The sequence below is a fragment of the Glycine soja genome, chromosome 2, assembly GCF_004193775.1.
Source record: "Glycine soja cultivar W05 chromosome 2, ASM419377v2, whole genome shotgun sequence".
Lineage (NCBI taxonomy): Eukaryota > Viridiplantae > Streptophyta > Magnoliopsida > Fabales > Fabaceae > Glycine > Glycine soja.
The window spans coordinates 50,668,258-50,687,572 of NC_041003.1; the positions used below are offsets into that span (position 1 = coordinate 50,668,258).

The 19,315-nt window shown below is 34.3% G+C and overlaps 2 protein-coding genes across 2 annotated transcripts; one reads left to right on the plus strand and one right to left on the minus strand.

Annotated features, from left to right (window-relative positions):
- Positions 1-2,335: 2,335 nt before the first annotated feature.
- Positions 2,336-3,543, minus strand: LOC114404124. The gene has a single exon (XM_028367232.1). It carries the CDS (start codon positions 3,020-3,022, stop codon positions 2,579-2,581), a length of 444 nt encoding a protein of 147 aa, XP_028223033.1. The 5' UTR covers positions 3,023-3,543; the 3' UTR covers positions 2,336-2,578.
- Positions 3,544-5,979: 2,436 nt separating this feature from the next.
- Positions 5,980-19,036, plus strand: LOC114404118 (CMP-sialic acid transporter 4-like). Its single transcript, XM_028367223.1, has 15 exons — positions 5,980-6,166; positions 6,247-6,301; positions 6,386-6,461; positions 6,545-6,656; positions 7,041-7,120; positions 7,966-8,041; positions 8,141-8,241; positions 8,589-8,660; positions 8,992-9,040; positions 9,142-9,183; positions 9,522-9,643; positions 10,282-10,341; positions 12,479-12,527; positions 18,240-18,334; positions 18,660-19,036. Exons 1-15 carry the CDS (start codon positions 6,140-6,142, stop codon positions 18,709-18,711), a joined length of 1,068 nt encoding a protein of 355 aa, XP_028223024.1. The 5' UTR covers positions 5,980-6,139; the 3' UTR covers positions 18,712-19,036.
- Positions 19,037-19,315: the final 279 nt, after the last annotated feature.

Below are 19,315 nucleotides of genomic sequence, written 5' to 3' on the forward strand. Positions count from 1 at the left end.
CCAAAAAAATTGAAAATACATAGTTCGATAAATTCCGCAAATCTAAATTACATAAGTCTTCAATTGTTAATAATTTCCTCATCAATAACTTCACTGTTGTCACTTGTTTCCTAAAGCAAAGAACTTCAAAATAATTATCAAAGGATGAGGCCGTGAAGGAGGGAGAGGCATTGAACTGAAAAGGTGAGGTCCTCGTGAGTCGTGAGTGAGAGGCATTGAATTAAGAGGGTGAGGTTGTGAGTCGTGAGTCGTGACTAACTGAGTGAGGCAATACGAAAATTAAGGTTCTTTTCTTGATAATATATAGGTTTAATATTATTTTTTATCCATTATGTTTTATAATTATTTTATTTTCATAATTTGATTCTACTTCTTTATGTTTTTGAAATATATTATTTTAGTTTTTTTTATTTTTCATAAAAAATATTAGTGTTTTATTAATTTTTAATTTTTATAAAAAAAACTAAATCGATACATTTCGATTATGCCACAAATTTATCAACAATGAAGTGGACCAAAAACATGGTCTCTCATCGTGGCCATAACAAATCGTCCCATAAGAATACTCCCATCTAACACGTGTCGCTCTGTTCCTACCCTTCTCTTTCTCACCCCATGATAAATAAATAAATAAATAAATAAAGACATTATTAATATTGTAGCACAAAGTGGGTTGTCTCCTGCCTCTATTCAATTAATGCAGTTGAGCTCCACTAGTGATCCTTCTATAAGGCTTTGTGGCTTGGATATGCATGCTCACATCATAGCATGTTGCTTTTGCAACAAAAATTCAAATCTCAAATTATTATTGATATAATTTTTAAGATAATTATTATTAAAAATTAATAAATTTAATATATTATTAAATAAAATTAAATGATATTATAAAATCTTTTTATATTACAATTTCATATAGTATTTACTCAGACTTTTACTATTAAATCAACAAATATTTTATTGGAATCATGATTTGGACTAAACCGTTGCAACCGCATGAAATTTATGAAATCTTAACCGTTGGTTTATTCTAATATTTGATAAATTTAAAATGTAAACTATTTTTAAAAATACGCATGTATCAAAAGATCTAACTTTTAGTATTATAAACTTTTAGTATCGTATCAAAAGAATATGTGTAAATTGAGCACTTTTCAGTTTTCTCCAACCAGGGAGAATTGATGTTGGTGACCATTAAAGATTATGAAACAATCATGTGGGGGAATTGAGGTCCAAAGTAAAAAACATGTAAAATAAATTTATTGATTTTTATCATAATTATTTTAAATAGTTATATTAACGATAATTTTTTATCTAAAAAAATCAACTGATAATTTTTAATAAGTTGGCAATATAAAATTTTTAAAACAATAATGTATATAAAAATTAAACTAAATATTTAATCTAATGATAGTAGATATTTACTTATATGTTAAATAAGACATGGTCCGTTAAAATAAATTGAGATGATAAAGTATTAATTACATTTTGAGTTACATGAATTTTTTAAAACTTATTACCCTTTATGAAAACTTTAAATTCAACATATAAATTGATAAAATTTAGTCTTGATAAAAAAAAAAGTATTATTTGTATTTTTTACTAAATTTGATACTTTTTTCATTTAATCTTATCTTTTTTTAAAAAAATCTGTTAAACAAAAGCATTGTTTTCTTTCTTTTCACTTTCTAATCAAATATACAGAAAAAAAAAAACATTTCTTTCTCTTTATTCTCTCTCTCTCTCTCTCTTTTTTTTACAATACCAAACAGCTTTTCATTTCTTTATAAAAATGCACTCATTTTCTTACATACTTGTTTGTCCTTATTTGTTTCTCGCTGATTTCTCTACATCATTTTCTTCCTTACCGACAAGTGTTAAACGAAGCATAAGTCGATAATCATGCATTAAAAATTTAGCCACATTTCTTATTCAGAAAAAGAAAAAATAGAAAACAAAGAAGAAATAGTGCACCGACACAAAGCAAAGCAACAATAATGGTGTTCGGTGATATGGTGGTGGAACCGTGGAAGGAAGGCACCTTAATTATCATAACCGCGACGTAAAACGGCATGACACGATGAGTAATGAAATAAAAAGGGACAAAATACGAGGACGTGGGAGATCAGGAAACTTGAATCACACGGCAACAAGTTTAGAATTCACCAATCATTACTTGGGCAGGGGATTCTGTTATCGATACAAATTGGCAGCAGGTTCTACATTCACCAAATGAGTTTTGGCTTTCAAGGGCAGAAACATATATGATATATAGCAGTAGCCAGTACGTGAGCTCATATATATATATATATATATATATTGCATTGCAATTTGCAGCTAAAAATAATTAAGACGTTCCATTAGGCAAATTTATAGCAATCCACAATTAATATAGATTATAGAATATGCACGTAATTGAGTACAGGCTTAGTGTGAGATAGGACAAATTAACATGAAGAATTAATTGTACACATTAAGTGGGGAAAAAAAAACAAAAAGAACAAACGAATTGCAGAAGCTAGGCATACGGTGGATCTGAAATAAAGACTAAATAATTTGAAGGAGGCATAAGCATTGTGAATTATGAGAAGACTTGAGGAGTGGACTTGTGGTGGTAGGTTTTGGGAAGAGTGGTGTGATCAGAAGTATTGATGAACCTTCTGATCTCAGAGCGCAGCTTATAGAAAACATGTCTCCAAGTGCCCCTGTTATGAGAAGCAAGGAGCTTGGTTTCCTGGTCGTTCATTTCGAGATCTGTAGCGAAGATGAGCTTCCTGGAGAGGATCCAGGCCCAGCTCCAGTCCCACCATGTCCTTGCATAGTCACCCATGGATGAGAGGGACTTGGATCTGGGAAATGACCATGAGGAGGAATTCGGGCTCTCTAATTGGATCTTCAGAGACAGAGAAGAAAGACGTCTGCGAAGGCCTCCTTCAGAGTCTGAACGCGACGTTGACACTGGCAGAGACGATGCCTTTGTACTCCCAAACAAGCTCCGCTGCTGGCTCTCACCCATGGAGCTCATTATTTCTTTCTCTCTTTTCTAAGGAAACACACAACAACGTTTATGCTCTGCCTCTGCTCAAAGCTCAAAGCTTAGTTTTCGGAGACATAAATATATATAATATATTAATATTAATGTCATTAGAATGGTGAAATGGAACGTTCACAGCTCTACCACAGCCTGTTTTATTCCTCTTGTGGGGTCAGTCACCTCTCTCCTCCACCCATTGCCTTCTGTTGGGTGATGTGTTGCTATTTTACTTTTGTTATGCTTGGACTTTGGACTTGTCTGCTCTCATTGAATTGAATCCAATGACGCCTTGGTGAGGTGTTTTTGTGCAAATGCGAGTCAAATTCAATAGTAGATCCAGAGAGACTACATGCTTGATTGGTTGTCAATGTAATTGTCTGCTCTTCTCCTACGTGTTCATTTGAAGGGTTCTTTTGCACAATCTCTCACGTAAATAATACAATTATATTATCTTCCATTTGATGGTCAAGTTAAGCAATATGAGACTACCTTCACATTCATGACATTCATTTCCATCAATGTTGATTTATGAGATTTCTGCACATACCAAATACTTATAATTCTTATTATCAACTTCCAAGTCTCTTGTGTCATTAATCTCTCCAATGAAGTTGACTTTTTTATACACCATTTGAACGAGATTAAGCATATTTTCTAAATAACAAGTTAGTTGGACTCCGTTCATAAATAAAAATTAAAAAAACAATAAAGTAAAAACTATTAAATTGAAAACTTAACTAGCAAAAGGGTATCAAACCATACTATGTATATTTGAGAACCAGTTTGCCATGTAACATAGAGCAATAATTTGTATCATTAAATAAAATAGACAATGAATTAAATGGATAAAGTGAAGTGCTATAAAATGAAATGTATGAATAGTGGTAGAAAAACACAGGAAACTAAAATGATCAACAGCTACTACGTATACTCCATACCTTCTATTACAGAGTAAATAGATGTTCAAAATATAGGATATTTCATTAAGACTATCGATGAATAAAATGTTCACGAGATAATTTATTCTTTAATCAAATTTAAGAATAAAATAATAAAAAATCCCTCCCCAAACCGTGCTTGCATTTTTTTGCACACGACTTTGACTTTCTCTATACATATATCTAAACCAGAATTACTTTTCTAGAAAAACAAATCGTCAATTGATGAACCCTGAATCTTGACTCTTATTTTCTGAGCATTTCAAAATCCTATAGATATAGAATACTAAAAAAATGATTTTTTTGTTTATCTTCATTTAATAAGAATTTCAATTTACCTATTTACATTTACAAAATATCATAATCTATTTTATATTAGAAATGATTGACCAAACTCGTTTCTGACAAGAATATCTAAATACCAAATCCTACCTCTACATAACCTTTCAAAAGTAAAAGAAGTTCTTGAAAAAATCAAAAAAGAAAAAGACTTCTTGTATAAAGAATTATTCCAATAATTTTTCTGACCGTAATTTAGTTTTTTTTTTCAAAAGAGAACTTTTTATTTTATTTTAGGTTTTGTTACAATTTTAAACTTTCTTTTGCAGTTAAGGTATACTTTTAATCTCTTGATAAATTTTTACTCAAATTTAAATTCTTAAATTTTAAATTATTACCTTAAAAATTTCAAATTATTACAATCAAATCTTTTAATATTTTTATTCAGGACAATCACATCGTCTCATCAACTTTTGTTAATCTAGATTATTGAAATTTCATTTTTTGTCTCAAAATATTAATTAAACGAATACAGTAAATATATTTTAACTTATAATCAAAATCCACAATCAATTACCATATTTTAATAAAAATTTAAAACTTCAAATAAAACAATCTTTTTAAAATCTTAACCTTACATTGTATAAAGTTGGTCAAAATGTTTTAAATTTCTTGACTCGCCATTTTGGTTACTTTTAAAAAAAAAATCCTAAATCCATTCTAAACATTCAATATTTGAATATTTAAATTTATGAATTTATGTTAAAATAAAATAGTGAAAATAATTTATTATAATCAATAAAAAAATATTGTAATTGTAATAAAATTAATAATACTAAACATAAATAAGCATGTATAAATAAACATAATAAAAAATTTATTCCTGGCTGGTCAAATAAGACAAGCGCAAAAAAAAAAAAAATGAAAGAAAAAAGTACATATCTACTCCTATATTGGACTAATTTGTTGAACCTTATTTTTTATAAAAGATATTTTGAAAAATAAAATAATTAATTTTTAACTTTTTTTTAAGAAGCAAATCTTGTTTGTAAAAAAAAAAATCCATCTACTTAAAAAAATGTTTATATAAAAAAATTAATTTTTTAATTTAAACAAATTGGTCCATTACTCAAATACTTTCATTATTTTTTCCTTTTCATTTTTAGATATGTATTTCACGTAGTACTGTAACAATTAGCCAAAACATTGTTCCCTCAACCATTTCAAATTATCATAATTTTTTCTCAATTATTTCAAAATGCCATATTTTTATTTTTAATTATTTGTATATTTACTGTTTTTTTTCAACATACCTTCTTTTGTTTTTATCTCAAAATTTAATTTCAATACCTTTTTTTTAAAAGAATTTGTTAATTATTAAAGATAACTTCATACTGTGATTTTAATTATTTATTATTATAATATAATATATATTATAAATATTTATTTATTATAAATAGTAAATAGAATTATATAAAATAAATATTTATCCTATGTAATATATAATTTCCACTAATAGGATAATTTTTATCATCTTTAAAATAAGAGTAAATTGTACACTTTTTTATAGTTTTGTAAAATTACATAAATATTACTTACTTTTTTTATACACTTACACTAATATTTTATTATTTTAAAAAATATACATTGATATCACTTGATACCACCCTAAATAGGTAAAATTTGTGTAATTTTATGATACCAAAATCATTAATGTGCCTATTTAGTTTTAAAAATATGCGTAGCAAAGAGAGATAAGAAAGAGAGCGTGGCCTTATCATATCATAATCGGTGAGCAGCCGAGATCCGTTGCCGGTGCATCAAGGAAAGTAAGAGTTTAGAGTTTGAACTCTGTTTTTCAAATGCACAAAGCGCAGATCTCTGTGATATAATGGAATACAGGAAAATCAAAGACGAGGTGAGTGTTTTGACGCTTATTTCTTCCATAAACTCTTCAATTAACAGTACGATTTTGATGATGCATTGTTGTTGTTGTAGGATGAAGTTAGAGATGCGGGCGTTGAGGACGTTGGAAAATCATTTTTGCTGTCAGGTAATGGTATCGCTCTCGCTCTCTCTCCTCTAAGCTGAATAGTTGTATTGTTTTAATGTAACATTCATTTCTTGCCTCTTCCAGTCCCAGATAACGATTTGAGTGCTGAGGCAGAAACCAAAATTGACAGCCATAGGGAGAAAGTAAAGTGGAAGCGCAAGTATGACAACAGTTCACATATAATAACACTGTGAAATGCTTGTTTGATTTCTTAACTATCATCCCTGTTGCCTGTTGGTATAGGTCAGTTGTTACACTTGCATTGACTGTTCTTACTAGTTCGCAAGCCATTCTAATCGTTTGGTCCAAGAGAGCTGGCAAGTATGAGTATAGTGTCACTACTGCTAACTTTATGGTGAGGAGATATCACATCCTCATATCCTATACGCTCATTCTGTTATTTCTACTTTTATTATCTTTCATAACTTCAAACCTAGAAAAAGGTTTCGATATACCTTTTCACCATTGGTCCAGTAATATCAGGGAGGGATTTGTAATCAGAGGAAATTAGGATTAGGTGTTGGGTGGATTTACGAAATCTCCATAGTCAGATTTCTGGTTCCTTAATGCCTGCTAGGTAGTGTGTATTAGGGAACTATACTTCTGCTTGGAAGAGTATTGACATGTATATATATCAGTACCACTGGTACTGTTTTATCATATTAATATATACTATTATTTTTGCTGATAAAAAAAAAAATTCAAACCTAAACCTGCTTTATTACTCTTTTGGTTATAGGTGGAGACTTTAAAATGTGCTATATCCCTGGTGGCCTTGGGAAGAATATGGAAAAAAGATGGTGTCAATGAGGACAACAGGTGATGCCATTTTTTGTTTTGTTTAGATTTCTTAAATACTACTATGTCCGAACTATTATGCAATAATGCGGAGCAGCAAGTCAGGGAATATATTAACTTTTTAACAGTGCATTTTATCTTTATTTATGGTTGCGAACATTTTTAATCCCGATCTTTTTTGACATTTTTGGAACTGGACCAATTTGACTGTTAATTGCATTTGTAAACTGTTGGGCTTCCTTATTCCCTGGAGAAATAACCTGTGGATGGCTAATTCATAGGAAGAAAGTAGTTGTGTACTTTGTGAATTTGATTGACAATTTAATACTTCATCATATACAAGTAAGCACAGTTGCACTAGGTAATCAAAACATTTGGTCATATGGTCTTACAAGGTAACTTTTAAAGGTAAAAACTGTCTCATTGGGATTTTGAACTGTATTCCCGATGACTACTCCACCACTATTTTTTGATATTTTAATTTTGAAAAACAGACAAACATTCTTTTATATGGTGTTTATTTTATGTGTGTTGGGGGGAGGGTCTGAACAAAGTTCTTTAGGTGGAGAGGAGTTCACGAGGCTAGAACCTGTATTGTTAATTGTGTTGAGTAGGCCAATGGGTTCACTTAATATTCCCAGTGGTGTTTAGGTATTTGCAACTTCTTTTTTTTTTTTTATTGAAGCTTTATTTTTTTCCCTTGTTGGTGTTTTTTTTAATCCATATTCCATAGGAATCGAACTCAGTATCAAGGGTTTACAACAACTCACACACATTACTCAACCAACTGAGCTAGACCCTCGTGTTGGTGTTTTATGTAGAATGAATTTAAATAACTTGATGTGTGTGTTGTTCCTTGGACATAGGTTGACTACAACCTTGGATGAAGTTATAGTGTATCCTATTCCAGCAGCACTTTACCTTGTCAAAAATTTGCTTCAGGTTGGTGGTGGCAATGGGATTCTTCTACAACTTTGTTATTGTAACAGATATGTTAATGCTTTCTGAATGTGATTGTATTTACTTTTCAATTTATGGCAGTATTACATCTTTGCATATGTAGATGCTCCAGGCTATCAAATATTGAAGAACTTTAATATCATCAGTACAGGTGTCCTATACAGAATTATACTTAAGAAAAAGTAAGTCTTTTATTATCTCTTTGTAAAATGAAAAAAAAAAATGTCAATTCTCCTTTCGTCATGAGAACTATAGTGAAGGATCAATGCAAGTAATGCCCTCTGTATTCCAAACTTTTATGGGGACAAAAATGAGCAGGAAAAGCTCCCTCCTTTCATCTTACTTTCACTTGTTTTATAGCTCATTGTGTTATGAAATGTTCTATGAACATAACTAACTGTTATTAGTCTTTATTTTTTATATTTAATCATTTTAGCCTTAATGACTGAGAAATGTTATTTAGTTGAAATCGATACATCACCAAAATTCATGGTTTGCTGTTTGGCATTGTGTTCTTGTTACATTTCAGGCTAAGTGAGATTCAGTGGGCTGCTTTTGTTCTACTCGCTGCTGGGTGCACTACAGCCCAGTTGAATTCAAAGTAAGAATAATTCAAGGCTGATATGTGGCCATCACTTGTGTATTTGTATGTTCCCATGACTGTTCTATAGATGTTCTCTAGTCATAAACATGTTTATGAAATTTTTATGTATAGATGTAACAAACAAATGAACCATAAATGATAGGTTAGTAATTTAGCAAGTGTGACTGCTGAAAAATGTGTGATATTACAGTAACTTCTCCTTGCATGTATCATACATAAATAGTAGGGATATACCTGTGATCTACACACAAAAAGTATAGCAGAAGTTTTACATTTTATTGATAATTGTTTTTATATTTCTCTGGAAAATTTTGTATTGTGTTTTCAGTTCTGATCGTGTTCTTCAAACTCCCTTTCAAGGTTGGGTGATGGCAATTGTGAGTTGTTAACATTTGTGGTGCTTTCATGTTAGGAATATAAAGTAATATAAGCTGAATTTTCGGCTTGAAACAGATCGTGATGAACTTTTTCTTTTTAGGTCATGGCTCTCTTGAGTGGTTTTGCAGGAGTATATACTGAGGTAATTTTAGTTTGGAGCAGTTACATTAAACCCCTTGAGGTTTCATGAAATGACACCCAGTCTAATCTACAGCCAAAATTATACTCTGTTCTTTGACTACTATTGACTGATGGAATATGCTGCTTAAAAATTGTTTTACATTCGAACCCTTCTTGTATTAATCTCAAATCTTTAATCAGTCTATCTGAATTTATTAATGCTTGAGCTGAATTTGATTAGTCATTGGGGATGTGCCAGTCTGCTTAAAATAAGGTTTATGAGCTCTATTACCTAGCATTGAGAAAGATTTCTTAGCCATAAATTGTGGTTTAGTAATTTTCTTACATAATTTTTGGCAGGCTATTATTAAAAAACGTCCTTCACGGAACATAAATGTTCAGAACTTCTGGTTGTATGTCTTTGGCATGTGTTTCAATGCTGTTGCAATATTGGTTCAAGATTTTGATGCGGTGATGAACAAGTAATTCAATCTCTTCTTTCAGATTTTGACTTTGCAGTTTGTTTTTATCGTAGCTTGCTATTTTCTTGTGTTAATATATGAAGAAAATCTTCTCATCAAATGGGATGACTGATATGGCCACAAGTTAGGATTATCATATCTAAATCTTGAGTTATTTAGTTTATCTTGTTAATTTATCTTTTCCTATCTTAATAAGATTTGATATTAGAATCCTGATTTCAGATCAGATCTTTATTATATTCTTTAGGATAATTAGATAACATCTTATTAGTTAGAATTCTCTTTATTTTTATTTTGTCAATTAGGATAGTTGTTAGGGATATTTTTGTAGCCTATTTAAATGACAGACTTGATTGAAATTTAATCAAGGAGAAATATTCAGAAAAACTTGTGTTAGTTTAGGAGGGGCTCTGTCAAGGACAAGTCTGCTTCTTGCTTTCACTATAGGTCGAAAGAAGTCTTCCGTGTCTAGGCCGGCGACTCGATCCTATGCTAAGGTTCATAACAATAACATGTAATATATGTTGTTTGATCATATAAGTCAGTACCAAGTATTATAAACAATCGTGTTTATTGCCATTGGAGTTATAAAGCCTAAATTGTCACATCAGTAATATATGCCTTATGTCTTTATTCAGGGGATTCTTCCATGGATATTCATTCATTACAGTTCTGATGATTTTCAACCATGCACTCAGGTAAATGATGAGCTTTATAAAATTTATTGAGGGCCGGAAGTTTTTCCTAATTACTATTCTTGTGTAGCCAAAAATTAATTTTGGGGGGGGGGGGGGGGGGTGCAAGACCATACATATGCAGGAAACTTATATGTATAACTAATACTTTCTAGAGTAAAAGAAATACATAATTGGGTTGAGTACAAGAGGTATTGACTGTACCATGCAAGTACGTCTCCATTTAAATTTACCATTGTTTCCCCCTCTCTCTACTTTGACAAAGTTTTTAAACCAACTGGTACAATTTGTATGTGGGTTCACAATATGTTTCTTTATTTTATTCATTTTGGGTTTTACTTGTCTTTTTGTAATCTTTCCTTAAAACTTAAAAGGATAGAATTATGGTGTTCATTTTGGATTTTATTCACTTCCATGAAGAGGAATTGAGATTTGACCGAGAATGAAGAAGATCAGGAGGAATTGAGGAAAATCCAAATTCTTGAAGAAGAAAACCAAGTGGAGGTAGAATAGGGTAGCATGTCTGAGAAGAAATAGAATAACTAACAGGATAAATAACTTTTTTTTTCCTTTTACGGTAGATAGCTAGGAGGGCCAAAGATTTTTGTTTAGCAATATAAATACACTTTAAAAGCTTGGGGTTGACCATGGCCCTTGTGGCCAGTGTTGTTAAATGGCGGCGCCATGGCAGAATTGCGTAGTGGTTTTTAGAAAAAACGCCACCGAATAGCGGTGGCGTGGCGAGTTGCAGATGGCGGTCATGGCGGCGAGGCGGAAAATGACGGATTTTTTTTGTTTTTTGTCTACGGTAGGAGTTGGGCTGACCCGACCCAACCCTACCCGATAATTCATTCAAAAGCTTAGCCCTCCTCTCCCACGCACCTGTTAATCAAAATGCAACCCTCCAACCAAAAGCAAACCAGCCGCACCCTCCCCAGCACCCAGCGTCCATACCGTGACCCACCCGCACCCAGCTGCACCCAGCCACACCCAGCCGTGACACCCTCTACAGTCTGCACGTAGAACGCAGTCAACGTCGGCACGAACGGCGACACGAGCACGGACCAGGAACGACGACCAGCACCCCATGAAGGCAAACAACATCGCGGGTGAAGTGGTGCCCTTCAGTTTTTATTTTTATTTAAATTTTGTTTTTGCTATTTGACACCCCTTTTTTCTGTCTGCAACTTTTTTTTTCTTTTGCTATTTGACACCCTCTTTTTACTTTTGACAATCCCATTTTTAGTTTATTTGAACTCTTTAGTGAGTTTATTTGGTGTTGGTAATTGATTATTGTATGAACTCATGAAACATTTTTAGTTTATTTGAATGCAATCCATTGTTTTTTTCAATTTCAATGACTTTATATATATGTATTTTTTTTTGTACGCCATGACATCCGTCATTTTTTGCTACGTCATCCGCCATATTTTTATGGCGGATTTTTGGTTTTCCGCCATGAACTGCCATCCCTCATTAACAACATTGCTTGTGGGTCACCCCTCCCTCTCCTACTAGTTGTTGGGATCCAGTTTATTGAAATCCCACATCGACTATAGATATGGACATATGGCAGAAGTAGAGCTTATTCAGGCTTGGACAATTCTCACGACATGTGTTAACTTTTGAGGTTGAGTTAGGCTTAGTCCAAATTCAAGATAGGGAGGGGAATTTGTTATGCTGAGTTGACAAATCAGTTGGGAGTGGAGTGGGAATATAAGGAGGAATAGTGGGTGCAAGGCATGCTGGGGTAATTGTTTTTTTATTTGAAAAGAAAATAGCATTCTCCGAGAAGTCCATACTCTAGTTGCATCCTTGTAAGAGCTTAGGCTCAGTTCTTTTGAATTGGATAACAGTCATACACTGGCTTCTGTTCTTGGCGTATAAGCAAATCTCGGGAAGGTTCATGTGCCAATTGCATGAAACAGGCTTTATTTCAACTTTATCTTTGTGATTTCTATTTTCAACTGTTGTCATTTTTAAGCTATTTTCCTTTAACTCATCAATTCATCTCTCTACACCAAAAATGCGAATATCTCTTTTCAAGTGAATACTAGCAGAATTTATCATTATTTTATTGTTTTACAGTTTTCACTTTCTTGTTAATGTAATGTGTTTACGTGGTTGTTTCTTTTTGCAGTGGAATTGCAGTTTCAATGGTAATGAAGTATGCTGACAACATTGTGAAAGTAAGACTTGGGTTTATGACCGTGTTATGATACTTCTACCATTTAATTGCATCAATAGAATTTGAAACTTTCATGAGTTTAATTAAGATTCTGGGTTTTTTTTTTTTATTTGAAATTGCTCATATGATTAAACATACTACATCTAAAATAACTTTTTATTATTTGTTTGTTCATATGATACACTTTTTGTTGTATGTCTCTGGATTTTATGGTAACACATACTGAATATACATATAAAATTATGCAAAAAATTGTGGGATTAGAGTTATATGCTCTTGCTGGTATCACTTGTTGGCTAGAGTGTATGATATCGTTACTTTGCTGCAGACCCCCACTATTCTTTACGGACTAAACTTTAGTGATGCTCATTAGATGTTTGCTTTCGGGTTCAACTATTAAATGAAAAATATATTAAAATTTCTAGTTTGTTTAACCGTCACTTTACTATGTCCGATATTACTTTATTTCTTTTCTTATCATCATACTTGAAAAGGGAGAAAAGATTTCTGAATTGCATGACGACATCCTGTGTTTGAGTATATATATAATGTGATTTACAATCTCATTTCAGGAAACTAGGAAAGCAGGAAAATAAATCAGAAAATATACAAACCAAATCCTAATTTTTAACAGCAAAAGTACAGCCCCTAAATAAGAGATATTTATCCTGAATACGAGATACTTGCTGACAATTATTTTTATATCTTCTGTGTTGAAATCTCACATGGATTATACATATGGACAAAATAGAGATCATATAAGTTTGGACAATATTGTGGTTAATATGTACATTGGATGCCTAGTACACTTATTTTTTGGGGAGAGATGAGAGAGAGAGTGAGAGTGAGAGAGAGTGAGTGGATCACCGTGAGAAACAAAAGGAGAGGAAAACAGAGAGTAGAACCACCAACTGATAGAGTGGATCCCAGACAAGGCTACAGGGGAAATAGGCTTGGACAACATGTCAACTACCAACAACCAAATTGGAGGACCATAACAGACATCACCTCATACTACTTTACTAGGTTCCCTGATGACAAAACGGAGAAGGAGCTCTGGACCCAGTTCAAAAAATGGCGGGATGTGAGGGAGATATTCGTATCTAAGCAGAGAAACAAGAGAGGCCGAAGGTATGGGTTAGTGAGATTCAAGGGAGTGTCTGACGAGAAAAGACTAGAAATGTAGCTTGATAATATCATCATCGAGGCTTGAAGATGTACGTGAACATACCAAAATACGGGAGAGCAAACAGGACACACAGTAGTTCCATAGTCAACCACGGTAGGCAGGGGCAAGGCCAAAAAGAGAATGACAAAATAGTAGCAGCTTGAGGCATAGCACCACACAACATTGCATCCAAAAGGACATATGCGGAGATACTGACTACAAGCACAGTGAAGGTAGGACAGAGAAGGAACTTAACTAATACTCAACACAGTCACGGGGGCTTACACTCATCGGTCCAACTTGACATTCTGGTGGGGGAGAAAAGCTGGTACACAGATGCATGTGTGAGAAGGTTGAAGAAACAAGAGATGTTTGAAAGAGTTGAAGATGAAATCTTCTAGACCTTAGGGTCAGACGTCACGCCCAAGTACTTAGGAGATGACATGGTCATCCTACTGGGTCTGTCGGACTTGAAAGCAGAAGTGATGATCAAGGAAGAAAATGACAAGGGCTCGTCTCTATTTTACTCCCTGGAGAAATGGAAGCCGGAGATGAGACCAGGAAATAGGCTGGTATGGATTCATTGTTGGGGCATACCATTAGCTGCATGGGATATCGGATACATTTGATAGATTGTGGCAGCAACAGGCGACTTGGTGGATGTCGATGATGATGTAGAAGAAATGCATAGGCTCGATAAGGCTAGGGTTCTTATCAGAACCCCATGGAAACCGGTAATTTATCACTCAGTACCAGTGCACATCGGAGATGAGAACCACACAGTGTACCTGGTGGAAGAGATCGCGAACAGAGAAGGAATGTACGCGCTATCGCCAGAGCACAATCAGGTCATCTAAAGAAATTTTGTTAGATGACAACGACCCAGACACACCTTTCTCGAGATCTAGCGTCCTCTTGCCGAGGATAATTGCTGACAACCACGCCGGCGGTCACTCTGTCCGCTGGACCGAGAAGATACCCAGTGGCGGCTAAGGGAGCAAACATGTCGGCGATCACTCAGTCCGTTGGACCAAGAAGTTACCTACTGGAGGTCAAGGGAGTGAAGATCCAAAGGATAAAGACCGATGCAGCAGGGCACATTGCCCAATCCCTGAGCTGTGCGTGCTAGACAAAGTTTGGCGCAACCAATCAGAGAGCGGCACAACTGAGCCTAGGTCGGAAGTAAACGCAGGTTATGGCAAAATGGAAATGAGCAATGTTCAAAAAACTGACAACCTCAAATCAAAGAAGGATCTTGCTGTCAGAAAGTCAAAGGGGAGCATGTCAACGACACTTTTCCAAAGGGTTGCAATGCTTCATTCATTGCCCTAATCCCCAAGATGAAAGACCCACAATCTCTCAGCAAATATAGACCTATTTCACTAATAGGCAGCATGTATAAGATTGTGGCCAAGATATTGGCAAACAGATTGAAAAGAGTGTTGTCAGACATAATTGATGAGAGACAAACTGCATTCATAAAGGGTAGGCATTTGCTGCATGGAGTGTTGATTGCTAATGAAGTAGTAGTGGAGGAGGCAAAACGGTGTAAAAAACCTTGCTTGGTGTTTAAGGTAGATTATGAAAAAGCCTACAATTCTGTCTCATGGGAGTTCCTAAATTATATGATGACAAGATTAGGCTTCTGCCCCAAGTGGTTAAAGTGGATCAGAGGCTGCCTCCATTCAGCATTGGTGTCTATTTTGGTTAATGACTACTGAATTCTCCCCACAAAGAGGCCTCCGACAAGGTGATTCCCTCGTGCCACTGTTGTTTAACATTGCTGTAGAAGGCCTAACTGGTTTGATGAGAGAAGCTGTGGACAAAAAGTTGTTTAATAGTTTCCTAGTGGGGAAAAATAAGGAGCCAGTCAGTATTTTACAATATGCCGATGATACCATTTTCTTCGGAGAGGCTACAATGGAAAATGTGAAGGTTATAAAAACAATTCTCGGATGTTTTGAATTAGCTTCCAGACTCAATCAATTTTGCAAAAAGTCAATTTGGGGCAATTTGAAAATCAGACCAATGGTGTAAGGAGGCTACTGAGTTCCTAAACTGCAGCATGTTGTCTATGCCTTTTTCCTATCTTGGTATCCTGATTGGGGCAAACCCAAGACGTACGGAGATCTGGGATCCTATTATTAGGAAGTGTGAGACAAAATTAACTAGATGGAAACAAAGACACATCTCCTTGGGAGGGAGAGTCACTCTGATTAATGTAGTCTTAACAGCGCTTCCAATTTATTTCTTTTCATTTTTCAGGACACCCAACAAAGTAGTGCAGAAGCTAGTCAATATTCAACGCAAATTCCTATGGGGCGAAGGTTCGGAGCAAAGGAGGATCGCGTGGGTCAAGTGGAAAACTGTATGTCTCCCTAAGGAGAAAGGAGGATTGGGCATTAAAGACTTGAGGAAGTTCAACACAGCATTGCTTGGAAAGTGGAGATGGGATCTGTTTCAACAAAATGGATAGATGTGGACCAGAATACTAAATTCAAAGTACGGCGGGTGGAGAAATCTAGATGATGAAAGAAAAAGTAGATTTCACTCTCATTGGTGGAAGGACCTAAGGCACCTCAATCAATAGGAGGAGTCAACAGTGCTTAAAAAGCAAATAGAATGGAGGGTGGGATGTGGGGACAAGATCAGATTTTGGGAGGACAAATGGACAAATGGACAATTGGGGACAGACCATTAATGGAAAAATTTCCTACTTTGTACCAAATTTCCAATCAACAACAACAAACTATCAGCCTCATGGGAAGTCACAAAGATGAAGGTTGGGAATGGTGCTTCAATTGGAGGAGAAATTTATTTGATAGCGAAGCTACAACGGCTGCAGAATTTCTAGAGGAAAATGGATTGTCATCAATACAACAACAAGGAGTAGACTTATGGACTTGGAAGGCAAATCTGAGAGGAAACTATTCAACAAAAATTGCGTATAGGCTATTGCTGGAGGCAATAAGGGGGGACAATGAGGATGGGATCTTTGGGCAATTGTGGAAACTAAAGATACCACCTAAGGCAGCGGTGTTCACATGGAGGCTCATCAAAGATCAATTACCAACAAAGGCGAATTTGAGGAGACAAATGGAGATAAGTGATTCGTTGTGCCCATTATGCAACAACTCGAAGGAAGATGCAACACACCTATTCTTCAATTGCAGCAAGACCCTCCCCTTTTGGTGGGAGTCACTGTCATGGGTGAAAACAGTGGGTGCTTTCCCAAAAGACTTGAGGGAACATTTTCTGCAACACAACAGTGGAAACACTGCTGGGACTAAAGCTACAAGATAGAGGTGTTGGTGGATAGCCCTTACACGGACCATATGGCAACATAGAAATAAGTTGGTGTTTGAAAACCAAACCTTCAATGCAAGCAAAGTGATGGATGATGCATTTCTCCTAATCTGGTCATGGCTTAAAGTTATGGAGAAAGATTTTGAATTTCATTTTAATCACTAGTCTTCTAATTTGAAAGAAGCTTTTGGGTAATTGGGAAAGTAGGATAGATGACGGGATCTATTTTTAATAGGTGCAACATATATGTAATGCTGGTATTGGGTGTAGTTGGTCCCTAATGTAAATTGTTAGGACCACATTTCGAACCAGCTGTGTACCCAATCCATATATGTATCTATAGTACCTTTGGTACTTTTATTATAAATTACATAATTATTTTTGCTAAGCAAAAAAAAAAAGTTTGGACAATCCTCTCATCTCATGAGCTAACTTTCGGGGTTGTATTAGGCCTGATCGAAATTCAAGATGTTATCAGAACTTCTTATAGATCTGATGTTGGGCAACCCTCAGGCCTCAATTGTCCAAAAATATACTTGGCCTGTATCTTTCCTAGTACAATCTGACTAGCTTCATTTTTTAGACTCTAGCATGGTTGTTCTGCATCCCCAGCATCTTCTGTCAGAAGTTCATCTTCTAATTCTACAATTGTTTGTAACAAAGCATGCTCAGATAAGAAGCCTGCAACAATTTGTTTCTTCTCCCACCTGAGTATGCTGCTGAAAATAAAGCATCTTAATCAGGGATCTTGAAAACTTGCTGGATTAGTGTAAGAGAGAAAAAGATGGAGCTATAAATTGTGGCCATCTTTTCCTTTTCTCTCTAACTTTTGCTTGCATTGAAAGCATCTTTATTGGAGTTTTAGGCTCTCTCATTTCTCCTATGGCCTATCTATCTCTATACTATTTGATCGCATTATCTATTCAGAAAGGTTTTACAAAACAAAATTAATAGAATACAATCGGAGGTTAGATGAGTTGGAAATCCGAACACATTGTCATATATTGATTGTAGGATTTGAGCTTGCTTAATGAACTGGACACAAGTTTTATTCTGTACTTAGTGTTTAGAAGTAGAGCTGCATTCTGATGATTGATGAATGCTTTCATAAATGTGATCTAAGTGTGTGCTTCTTACTGTTTTTCTTAGTTTATTCAAACGTTACGACACCCTTACAGCCGTACTAGCTCAAGCAAAAATTTTTGAAGTGGAATTCAAATTTGTGATTAACTTTCACAGGTGTATTCTACTTCAGTTGCAATGCTTCTTACAGCAGTTGTTTCTGTGTTCCTTTTTGGCTTCCATCTCTCCCTGGCCTTCTTCCTGGGCACAGTGTAAGTTGCTGTTTATTATATCATGAATGTGCTTGCCATGTCATATATTGTGTTTTTCTTCCCATGAGGCCATGACCCAAGTATTGCACATACATGAATACATCATACTATACCAGCAACTGAAATTAAAATGTTGATTTTTTTTAGTACTTTTATGGCTTTGGCTCTTGATGATAACTTGTGTTAAATTTTGAAATGCTTCATGTTGATGTGCATGCCTCGGGGCAATAGCTTTTAATGCTTCATTTTTGTTGTCTCACATAAATTGCTTTATACCAATTTCTTTTTTTCTCTTGAATAAAAGTTTGTTAAATTATGTTTACAGTGTTGTCTCTGTTGCAATTTATCTGCACTCTGCTGGGAAGATACAAAGATAACCATGACTTCTGCCTTCTATTTTTCCTTTAGTGGATTTTTTTATTCATTGTTGTTTAGCCTTGTGCAAACGAATACATATTTCACTGTAATAGTGTATGTGTATACTTTGAAATCTATCTTCGTCTGTATATCTCAACAAGGATAGAACCAGGCTTAGGTTCGATTGTCTACATTATGCTTCTTGATGCGTGAGATGTAAATTCCACTAGAAGCTCTTGTTGGAGTTAAGGACGTTGCCCTGACCTAGCAATTCAATAACCTATATTGGATTTTTTTTTATCCACTAGAAGCTCTTGTTCGAGTTAAGAGCCATTTATTATTCAATGAGTAATTTTTTTTATAATTTTGTAGTTTTCATTAAATTTATGAGTATTCATGGATTGTATTATATTGATATTGAGGATAAATTATTTAATCTAATGACTTTTAATTTTTTTTTGAAATCATCATGCGATTGGTTTGATTTAAAATTTAAATTTGATCCAATTCAATCTAATATAAATTGGATTGGATTAGGTTAAAAATTGCCAAAATCTTTTTAGCAACTTTACACCGCTAGTTTAGGTTAAAAACTAATTTGAGTAATTTAATAATATTTTTATT

What these genes read in the sequence shown, in the direction of transcription:
- LOC114404124 (XM_028367232.1), bottom strand. Translation starts at nt 3,022, where the DNA reads ATGAGCTCCATGGGTGAGAGCCAGCAGCGGAGCTTGTTTGGGAGTACA.
- LOC114404118 (XM_028367223.1), top strand. Translation starts at nt 6,140, where the DNA reads ATGGAATACAGGAAAATCAAAGACGAG. An exon ending in TCACTACTGCTAACTTTATG is followed by an intron (nt 6,657 to 7,040) that starts GTGAGGAGATAT and finishes TTTTGGTTATAG; the next exon opens with GTGGAGACTTTAAAATGTGC. An exon ending in TTGTCAAAAATTTGCTTCAG is followed by an intron (nt 8,042 to 8,140) that starts GTTGGTGGTGGC and finishes AATTTATGGCAG; the next exon opens with TATTACATCTTTGCATATGT.